General features: G+C 44.0%; 1 protein-coding gene and 1 long non-coding RNA gene across 2 annotated transcripts; both read right to left on the bottom strand.

Annotated features, from left to right (window-relative positions):
- Nucleotides 1-2773: 2773 nt before the first annotated feature.
- On the bottom strand, nt 2774-10249 carry LOC135246270 (guanylate-binding protein 1-like). The gene is made up of 6 exons (XM_064319761.1): nt 9876-10249; nt 7135-7415; nt 6753-6965; nt 6479-6581; nt 5433-5626; nt 2774-3827 (listed from the first exon to the last, which is right to left on the bottom strand). The coding sequence occupies exons 1-6, from the start codon at nt 10198-10200 to the stop codon at nt 3606-3608; spliced, it is 1338 nt and encodes a 445-aa protein (XP_064175831.1). The 5' UTR covers nt 10201-10249; the 3' UTR covers nt 2774-3605.
- LOC135246271 (uncharacterized) lies at nt 7637-9868 on the bottom strand. The gene is made up of 2 exons (XR_010327587.1): nt 8518-9868; nt 7637-8400 (listed from the first exon to the last, which is right to left on the bottom strand). It is a non-coding gene; the product is annotated as an uncharacterized LOC135246271 (long non-coding RNA).
- Nucleotides 10250-10848: the final 599 nt, after the last annotated feature.

Genomic DNA, 10848 nt, shown 5'->3' on the forward strand with positions numbered 1-10848 from the left:
CATTTCTTTGAATGTCTTGTAGTAAATATGGCAGAGGAAATGATAAAATATACATGTTTAATAAATCAATGGAGAACATCCTTAGATTGTACTCAGATTGCACTCAAGGACAATAGTACTGCTGATTTCCATTTGTCCCCTCTATTCAGGTACTAGTTTAAACCTGCAATACCAGGTGAGTGAAATCGGTGGCCAATCAGAGACCGAACAATCTTGAAAAATCTATATTTACATGAGCATTAAGATGGGTGACCGACCCCTTCAGACTGCATCCTGACCCCTTTCTATTCCTAACCCCTAATACTCTTTATTTAGTAATTACTAGAATTAACATCACGGTTCTAGGCTGGCATAAGCTGGTATTTAAGATTACTAAAAGCACATGGAGTACATGTTAGTGTCACTCCCCCTCAAACATTGTTGGTAATTGTCTGTAGTTTCCTGTGTACAGCAAATGGAAAGATCTTGTGGCTGGTTGACCTAATTTTACATGCCGCAGTGGTTGTACATGAGGTAGTGTGGTGAGTGTAAGGCCCCCCCCCCGTCTGTTGTTTCCCTGTGTACAGAAAATGGAAAGAACTTTGCGCCAGGATGGCCTAATTTTACATGCAGCACTGAATGTATATGATGCAGTGCGTGCAGTGGTGTAGGTGTCGTTTGAACATTGGGGGGGGGACATGAAGTGGGGGGTCTGGGGATATGCCAAAAAAGTCACCCGTCTCAGAGCAGGCCAGAAAATCACCTGTCTCTGCGAACACCCTGAGGGCCATCTCTTCTGTATCTACATCCTATTTTGTTGAGACATTATCCCTTATAATAGACAGACCTTTTCCTTTACCATACATATTACATAATTTCATCAATGCGGTGATGTCATAATGATGTATTTGTAAATTTCACACATTTGTGTAATCTGACTGTCCAAATATTGCAATAACTCACACCAATCTATCTCTTTTTCTTGTACCATAACATAATTTTAGCTATGATAGATGTGCAATGGAAGCAATTTAAATGAAGACCAGAGATTCTGACCACATTTCCTTTTCATTGATAATCGTCTGATAGTGCAAAAGTAGCCTGAGCCCACAGATGATCATCAAAAAAAATTTTGAATACTGAATAAACCACTAAGTCAAAACTGCAGTTGATATAGATGTTTTACAAACCTCTCTCTTATGGGTTATACATCTGAAGTGCTTGTAATAAGAAGCTGAGTGAATTAAGTACATAAAATGGGGATTTGTGGTTTACTCACCTGGATGGCATGCCCTGCAAAAGCACTGTCTAACCGTGTCTAATCCTAACCACGCCAGTGCAGTCAGTATTCGATCATAATTGGAAATAGAATGGACCACACAGATGGATCTGGTTTGATCATGCGCAGTTTGCCTGCAGCGATCTCTGATAGTTGTAAAAGCAATCGCTTAAAGTGGACTGAAGAATTTGCCCATTATTATGCATGGCAGAGATATGCACTGGCTTTTTCAGCTGGAAAAAAACACTGCCATATCCTATTGGGATCGAAGGTTACGTTGAATTGCTATTAAGGTTCATTTCCACTCTTTGTCTTACTTGGTCCAGCCAATAAAAAACAGTCCATAACTGTATTTATACAATTTGCAGAAGTACATTTCTATTTTACCAGACACTTATCTAGAGCAATTTTTAATGTTTTTTCAAGTTACATTCCAAAAAAAAACAAGCATGAAACCGTCCAGACCCACCGCACACCTGTACTAACTATATAGCTAGCTAGCTATGCCATGTCCTCACCTCTGTAACGTTATTTGTTGTCCTCCGTGTGTCCATACATCTGTATCGGTGGTCATCCATACACGGTAAGTAGGTTAACTAAAGTAGGTGAAACGCTAACATTTTAGGGTTAGCTAAAGTAACGTTAGGCGATAAAGCTGTGCTTAAAAATCTTGTGCAGTACCACCTGCGCATGCGTCCTACTAAACAAAGCACCACCTGCACATGCGTTCTACAAAACGTCCCTCTCAGGTCGTTCATGAGTGAGTGAGTGAGTGACCACAGTTTGCCACGCATAGCCACGGCGGCACGCCGTGGGAAAAACAGTTTCTATGCCAAGTGTCCACTTGGGTATATGTTCACTGAAGTAATTCAGGGTAAGTACCTTGATCAAAGGTGCAACACCAGAGTCTTACTACAGAATCAAACTCGCAACCTCCGTGAAATGTAATCCCACTTTCCTCACCATTATACTACATCACCACCAGTATTAATCTGTGCACGTTTGCATTGTCTGTGTGCTCGGCCGAATACCCAGTTGTTTGATTTAAATAATATGTGGCTATAGGAGTACATATGTTGCACTTAGAAATAAATGTAATAATAGTTACCAAATTGTGTTCCCCACCCCGTTCTGCACACTGTACAACAGAAAGTATGTTCACACAACCCTGCTTAATAAAAAAAACGTGTTCATTCAACTCGAAGTTTGTGTGATGCCGAAGTGGCATCAAGTGTACACTGTGAGAGTAAAATTGATTTTGTCAGAGTTGATTGAACACTGAATGTTTTTGCTGTGTGAAGACAAAATACTGTGCGGTGCATAGGTTGCTTGCAGAGAAGTTTCGAAGAATATGTTGGTTGAATACTAAGGCCTCAAAAGCTGCTAGAGATTTTTGTGTACCAGTAGGCAGTACTGAATGTTAAACAAATCTATTCAACGTTATACTATTATATTTTAACTAAGCTGAGCTGAATCATATTCACTTTTAATGAAAACCATTGGGGAGTCCTAGAATTTGTTGGTGCTGCTCAAAAAGCCATGTCTGTGTTTTATTCTTTTTCATTATTCAAATGTCTCATAATTCAGCAGCATATGACATTGGTACAGAAACCCATGAGATTAAATCATATTGTGTTCAAATAAATTAAAATCCCGTAAAACAAACAACTACTTCAAAACAAATAGCTGTTGCTGTGAATTCATACTATTTTTGGAAATGCTAAACATTTTGCATGATACCCACACCATAGCTGAGATTCAGTCATTTGTCCTTAACATTGACAAACTAATTAAAATCACAAATTGTGATTTGTGATTGAACAATTTTTCTCTCTTCACATAGTTTGCTGAGTTTAGCAATCACTGAGACTAACTTGCCAAACTGAGTTTGTGGCGAAAAAGTGTAATACTTACACTTTTGTTTCCCTGTATGCCAAAGTTAAGGACAAATGTTGATTGAATCCATGTCATTGCATTTGTCTGTCCCAAAAAAGCAATGATACTGCTGCCGCTACAAGAGGTTACGCTCATAATATTTTAAGCACGATACAATTCAGGTTTAGTACCTAAGGGTGCAACAGCAGTGCACACTCTGGGAATCAGACCTACAACCTCAGAATCAGAGTTAAAACCCCTTTTCTACCCTGCACCTAGGAATAAGATATTGTTTTCACAGCGCTGTACTTTTATAGTTTTACTTTACGGCTTCTCGCTCCTTATGGCAGAGAGAAGAGAGACGTTCAAACAAAGTTTTGGGCACTTTAAAACGGTGACAGTGTCGATTGTGACATGTTTCACAGCACAAATGACAGGTTACTGTGTCTCAGAACTGTTATTCTTCTTCAGCCTATTTTTTAAACAGGCTTGAAAGAGCTGAGACACCTACCCCTAATACCTTTGGGATGATTCCTGGCAAAAATATGGCGGCAGCTTGTCCCATGGCACTCAAAATATCAGGAAAATATGAACGGGACTCGTTTTCAGCCTTCTCCCTCTTGAGGGAATCAATTTCATCCTTCATGAGCTGTGCCTTCTCTTCGAAGCCTTGCTTAAAAAGCTCCTCCTGTTCCTGAAAAGACAAAAACAACGACAAGCAAAACCACGCTCAGAAAAACCTTAACTTGGAAAATCAGAGACACCAAGCATCACAATTGGAGTTCATGGGAAACAAGCTGAATGAATCAGCTGGGGTTTCCATTCATACTGCAGCAATCATACCTGACAGGAAGGATTTGATTAAGGTTTTTAAATTCATAATGGGGATTAACAAATTGAACTATGAGAGATTCTTCAGGAGTTCTGTAAGTAGAATGAGGGGACGTAAATGGAAATTAGCAAAAGGTAAGTTCCACACAGACAGTAGGAAGCATTTTTTCATGCAGTCAATGTGTGGAATAGCTTGCCCGGTATTGTAGTAGAGGTGAAAATTGGTGGTTTTCAAGACCAGACTTAATAAGGTATTAGATACTATCTAGCCTGTAGGTACAATTTAGTTAGGAAAATGGTGAGCATTGTTGGGCTGAATGGCCTGTTCTCATCATTATATTGTATTATGGTATGTTATGACATGGCTAAAAAAAAGCACTGTTCCAGGTATAATAAAATAGCGATGGAATGTGGTCACCTTTTTTGTATTGAAACCAGAGAAGAGCACCACCAAGCAAGGCGTATGCTGGTAATATGAAGAAGAGAAACGTTGACTGTGATTGGCGGATACTTTTTGCATCTGGGCTGCGTGACTACAGCCAATAGGAAGAGCCAGAAAGTATCCTCCAGTCACTAATGGTGCACAGTAAAATGTTCAGTGTTGAATCAACTCTAACACGTGGTCCCTATTGGATGTATGAACTAGAGTTGATAGAGTTGAGTTAAAATTTTACTGTGTGTTGTTCTATCTGTTGTCAACAAGGTACTCTATGATTAGTAGAGTTCCTCTCTGGTTTCTATGCAAAAGATGATGAGAGCCATTTCTTCTCTCGATTGCATTCCTCTCTATTGTTGCAGGAGATTCTACCTGGGTAAGTGCCCCAGCCTTTTGCATATGCGTAATGCAGTGTCATTGCTCTTTGTGTGTAAGCGGAAGACCAGTTATCAGTTCCCATGTCTGGGATGCTACAGCATGGCAACAAACTATCAACCAAACATACAACAAACTTAAAAAAATCTTGGTCAGTGAGCTAAGAACAATTTGGCACTCTATCACAGGCTGGTGGGGATTATTTGTTTCTTCATTCCTCTACATGTCTGATTTATTTTTCTCCCCACTCCCACCTGCAGAAAATGTAACCTCTAACTCAGGGGTAGCGAACCCTGGTCCTGGAGAGAAACTGGTCTGGCAGGGTTTTGTGTTCACCTTACAATCAGCAACCAAGTTTGATCCAAGAAACCAAGTTAAGCGATTTAACCGTGTACGTGACTGCTTTAATTGGTTAATTTAGTGTTGAATGACAAAAACCCAGAACACTCTGTGGTTCTCCAGGAACAGAATTCCAGACCAGACTGGGGGCCATTACAGTTACTTGAAATAAGGGTGGCTTTTTGAGCCCTCCCCTCAGGCCTTATCTTTAACTGAAGTATTAATGTCGAAGGCAACAATATCACTCAGGGCATCTCTGACAAAGAAGCTGGCCACAGGTCTACGAGCTTGTTGAGTGCAAATGCCCGCAGAAGCTACCTGCAGCTTGCTGTTCAGGACCGTGTCTAACTCCTTTGCAGCATTCTTCTTGTCCTCTTCCAACTTTTCCTCCAGCTGCTTCATGTTCTCTTTGAAGGTTCGCTCCTGGTCGATCAGCTGCCTCTCCGTGATCTTTCTCTGCTCCTCAGAAGCACGAGTCTCTCTCTCCATGGCCTCCATTTTTGCCCGATTTTCTGGAGGAAGATGCAAGGCTGTGTCAGCTCAACAGTGATTAATCATGAGTCAATTGAAGCAATATACACAAGATAAGGCCATAGATCAGGGGCCTGCAACCTTGTTTCTGGACAGCGACAGGGTTTGCTGCTTTTCTTTGTTACTGAGCACATAATTGATCAATTATGGCTGGTGATCACACAGAAAAATCATCCGACCTTGTGTCTCTGCTCTGAAATGGTTATTCATTTAAAGGTAAAAACAAAAACCAGCAGCCCCTGGGCTTTCCAGGACCAGGGCTACATAGGCCTTCCATAATTGATAAATATGTAGAATAATATCTTTTTGGTAATCAATGTTCAACAATTTTACCGTAAAATTAAATATTATTTCATCATGAGATGAGTAATGTGCTTTGGGTGAATGGTTCTTGCCATATAAGTATTTTAATGCAAATTCTTCATTTTAATGCGATGCATTCAGTAATGGTTATGAGTGTCAGCACATAGATACAGAAAGATGAGTATCTGCTGGGTCTGTAGAATCATGCATTTCCATCCCCTCTTTAGATCCTCTGAGTATATCAACAGATACTACTATGGACTAACAAATTGGTAAACTCTGTACTGTTAACTTTTATAAGGAACGCATGTAGTTCTCTCTCCCTTCCATTGATGCTGAAATGGTCCATCTTGATGCATCATCTGAGAAATACATTTTCAAGAACCTCAAAAAAACTTAAGACTGAAGGAATACAAGTCGGGCATCTGGTTAGCCCATAGTAATATATGTTGTATACTGCAAAAGGATGTAGTGTCACAGGGAAGTATTTATACAACCCAACCCATTTCATGAATCCTTTGTGACATCACCTTCTTCCTTCCGTTGTGCATCACTGAGAGATTGGTCCACAGTCATTATGGCTTGCTCAACAGGTTGTTTCTTGGCCAGGTATTCCTTTAGACATTCCTCATCCTGTAACCCAGCACTCATGTGAGCAGCCCTCATAAGAACAGAGAGAACATTCACTTAAAAATATCCAGTCCAATCCAATTAAAGTGCAGGACTGCCTGGGTAATACAATACACACCTATGGTAGATCATAAATCAGATGTCCTCCAGTTTACCTTGTCCAGTGTACTGTACCTTTATTCCTTTTCCCAGTGCTGATCTGTATTTTGAGATGCCGTTTTGTAACGCCTTGCGGTACTGCTGGTATCCTCCAACTGACATGTATTGTCTAGATGCAATATTTTTCTCCAGAGGCCCAAATATTTGCCCGATGATGGACTCGCAAGCCTTCTGCGATTCAACAACATTCTTCTCGCAGATTGACGCATACTCTGTCTGCAGCAGTTTCTACAATAAAGAGGAGAAGGAGGCAGATGATGATGACACACAGGTTATGGCCCAGATACTGTCTACCCACAATGCACCTCAGCCCTGAGCCATGGTGTCCACTACACAATAAAATGAAGAGTACAGTTTGATTGATGGGGAATAGTAGGGACTGACTGCATTCCTTTACCATTAGCTCAAGTTGGTTTTTCTGATCCTCATCCTTGAAGCAGAGGTTCATGAAGATCTCGACAGCATTTTTCTCGACATTGCCGTGTATACGTGACAGCTCCTCCTGTGTTTCAGTTGGGAAGGCAACCCAACTGGCCATCTCTTCCTTGTAGAACTTCACAGCAGCAGCTATTGCATTAGAGTTCTCAATCTGGGCCAGAGCCACAACTGCATTTTCCAGGCAGGGAATCTGGCCACTGCAGATAGTGTCCACAAACACCTTTGCGAGGTTCCCCAGCACTGCAATACACAGTGATGAGACTGTTTATTTTTTTTTACACACAGTGATGTATGATTCTTGGCATGAACCTTACGCTTGTTATTAAAGGCTTAGCACAGAAGACAGAGCGTGGCCTCTGATTTATCATCCTTTAACCTTCACCTGATAACAACAGCATTGTCAGGACTCGTGGGGGGTACGGACCCAAAAGCAGAGGGACAAAACTCACAACTCCAAAATGGGAGGAGAACAAAAGACTTTACTAACAAAAAAGGCAAACAAGCAGGGAACAGAAAAGGCCACGATGGGCAAAAACACAAACTCAAAAAATATCTAATAAAACAGAAAACAAGAGGAACTCAAAAACACGGGCAGGGTAGAACACAGGCAGGCAGAGTACAAGGGCAGGTACATATGGTCAGAACAAAGACAAGTAGGAAACAAACACAAGGAACCAGCACCCGAGTCTAGGGGACAAAGAACTTAAATAGACAGGGGGTAACAAGACACAGGTGAACTCAAAAAACAATCAAACCAGAAAAGGAGGGGATAACAAGACACAGGTGGGAACAATGATAGAATAACGAGACAACAATAATACAATTAACAGGGGGGAGCAGGACACAAAACAGAAGTGCCGCCATCTGGCGGCCCAACAAGGGAAACACAGACAGGAAAACACAGAACCATGACAGTACCCCCCCCCCAAGGGATGGCTCCTGACGTCCCAGGAGGCCGACCCGGGGAGGGAGTGAACAGAGGGAGGGAGCTGGATACAGGACTCGGGACTGGGATGAGACGAGACCGGACTCAGGACTGGGACAGGACAGAGGGGGAACTCAGGACTCGGGACTGGACTCGGACGGGGGAACAGGACTCGGGACTGGACTCGGACGGGGGAACAGGACTCGGGACTGGACTCGGACGGAGGAACAGGACTCGGGACTGGACTCGGACGGGGGAACAGGACTCGGGACTGGACTCGGACGGGGACAGGACTCGGGACTGGACTCGGACGGGGACAGGACTCGGGACTGGACTCGGATAGGGACAGGACTCGGGACTGGACTCGGACAGGGACAGGACTTGGGACTGGACTCGGACGGGGACAGGACTCGGGACTGGACTCGGACGGGGACAGGACTCAGACAGGAACACCGGGAGACCTACAAGGACAGACAAAGGGACAAGCAGGCGGGGAGACACACGGCAAGACCTATAGACACACTAAGGGACAGACAGAGAGGGAAGGAGAGGGGTGAACTATGACACACAACCTGACACACGGGGAGACATGACAAGAAACACGCAGACTGACACACCGATAGACAGGCAGACAGGCGGGAGAACAGATTGGCCGACGGGCCAACGGCCTGGGGGTCAGACAGACGGGCCAACAAACTGGCTGACACACATGCGGGCAAACAGGCAGACAGGCAGGTGGGCAGACAACTAAACAAGGGGGCAGATGCACAGGCAAACACACGGTGGGGAACATGGTTAGGGCGAGGTTTCGGGGCACTGAGTAGGGGCAGCGATGGCTTGGACACACTAGGGGGCGCGAAAACACAAGGGGGAGCACGAACACTAGGGGGCAAGGCGTGGACACTAGGGGGAGCGAGAACACTAGGGGAAGAACGGACACTGGGGGGCGCGAGAACACTAGGGGGAGCACAAACACTAGGGGGAGCGAGAACACTAGGGGGAGCGAGAACACTAGGGGGAGCACGGACACTAGGGGGCGAGGGAACACTAGGGGGCAAGGCAGGTGGCTTCGCCTGCGGAATAGCGGCCAGAGCAGGCCGCGGCGGCCCCTGCGGGACAACAGACGGAGCAGGCGGCCTCTCCGGGGCTCTGGACGGCTCTGGAGGCCGCTCCGGGGCTCTGGATGGCTCCGGAGGCCCCCCCGGGACTCGAGGCGGCTGCGGAGGCCCCCCCGACCGGGAGGCAGCCCGACCACGGCGCCTCCATGACCGCCCGCCCTGGGCACTGGGAGGCTCAAGGGCGAAAACTGGGTCGAGCTCCCACCACCCCGATGGCATGATAAACAAAAAACAAACAAAAAAAAACCCTGAGGAGAGAAAAGGGAAAAAGGGAGAGGAAAAAAAAAAAAAAAAACCTCTGCTGGGTCCAGCACTGGCTGGTTCCCATCTGGCGGCCCAACAAGGGAAACACAGACAGGAAAACACAGAACCATGACAAGCATTTCATTTCCATGATGGCTGAATGCAGAATTTATATGACATTCTAACAGGTAAAGGCTTTTCTGTAATTACACCACGGACGACGCAAACTGAATTTATAAGGACCAAAGGTCCACGCATGTCAAACAATCATGGACTAGCACAAAATATTTTGAGATCCAATAAAAGAATTACCATAACCTCAGTTAATCTATTTTTATGATTTTAGGAAGTTATATGTTGCAACACCTCCCTGAAGAATAAGTGGATGATAACAAGTGGTTGGTCAATACTCACTTCTGCCAGTCATATAATAGCCCCCTTTCATGGTTTTGGTTTTGGTTTCGCTCATGATGTGATTATAGAAGCTCCTGGCTTGCTCCACGAAGGAGGGTTCCAAGTCTTCGTCGCTCAGGTCATCCATGTGCTTCATCTTCTCTGCATTGGCGGGACGGTCGAACACAAAGCACTTCCGGGTGGGGAAGAAGCTCCGGAGGCTGCTCCGTGGCATGTTGTAGTCCGTGGTTTGCTTCGAAAGCCCTTGTTTTAAAAGACAAATCGGTACGAAAAAAAAAAAACTTCCAGTTTCCTTTTGTAGCTTTTGGCTCATAGCGTAGTTCATCAAGCAACTTTATTAGGCTACTTTCGAACAAAACTACAAATCTGTGTCTTGTCGAATAAAACTGAAATTTTCAGCCATTTAACTGCACTGTTACAAGACCTATATAAGCCAGATCAAATATGTATTTAAGATCCTTTAAACCCTTTAGATGCTGGAATATTTGAAAATACTCCCATAGATCCCTGATAATTTTCAATGAGGCACATCACTAATCTAAATGTACAAATCATATAAAATAATTTTGTTTTAAATATCGAAGAAAATATACAATATGACATTGTAAGAAATATGTAGGAAATTTACTGATGTCTATAGCCAGTTATAACATATTAAAAATAATTATATGGCCATGGTCTGACACCACACGGAATATGCACATGTTTGTAGATTGTTGACGGACTGCTGATCACAACCGGTCAGGAACCACTCGTCATTGCCTCCAGCCTGCACACATCTGTCGCCACCTGCTGCTCCCCATCACCGCCACCCGGCCCTTCATCATCTGAGCCACATTATAAACCCTATAAAACTGACTGACATGTTGGTCATCAGTTGGCACCCTGAGCCGACCAGAGGACGATGCGTTTCCTCCTTGAGCCTGGTTCCTTCTAAGGTTTCTTCCCATCTGCCACAGGGAGTTTTTCCTTG

This window comes from Anguilla rostrata, unplaced genomic scaffold (genome assembly GCF_018555375.3).
Source record: "Anguilla rostrata isolate EN2019 unplaced genomic scaffold, ASM1855537v3 scaf0114, whole genome shotgun sequence".
Taxonomy (NCBI): domain Eukaryota; kingdom Metazoa; phylum Chordata; class Actinopteri; order Anguilliformes; family Anguillidae; genus Anguilla; species Anguilla rostrata.

Bases quoted from the DNA above. Each gene is read 5' to 3' on its own strand.
- LOC135246270 (XM_064319761.1), bottom strand. From the start codon at position 10,200: ATGAACTACGCTATGAGCCAAAAGCTACAAAAGGAAACTGGAAGTTTT. The intron at 6,582-6,752 runs GTACAGTACACT...GCTGGGTTACAG, and splicing joins CACTGGGAAAAGGAATAAAG to GATGAGGAATGTCTAAAGGA. The intron at 5,627-6,478 runs GTGATGTCACAA...ATCTTCCTCCAG, and splicing joins TGCACAACGGAAGGAAGAAG to AAAATCGGGCAAAAATGGAG.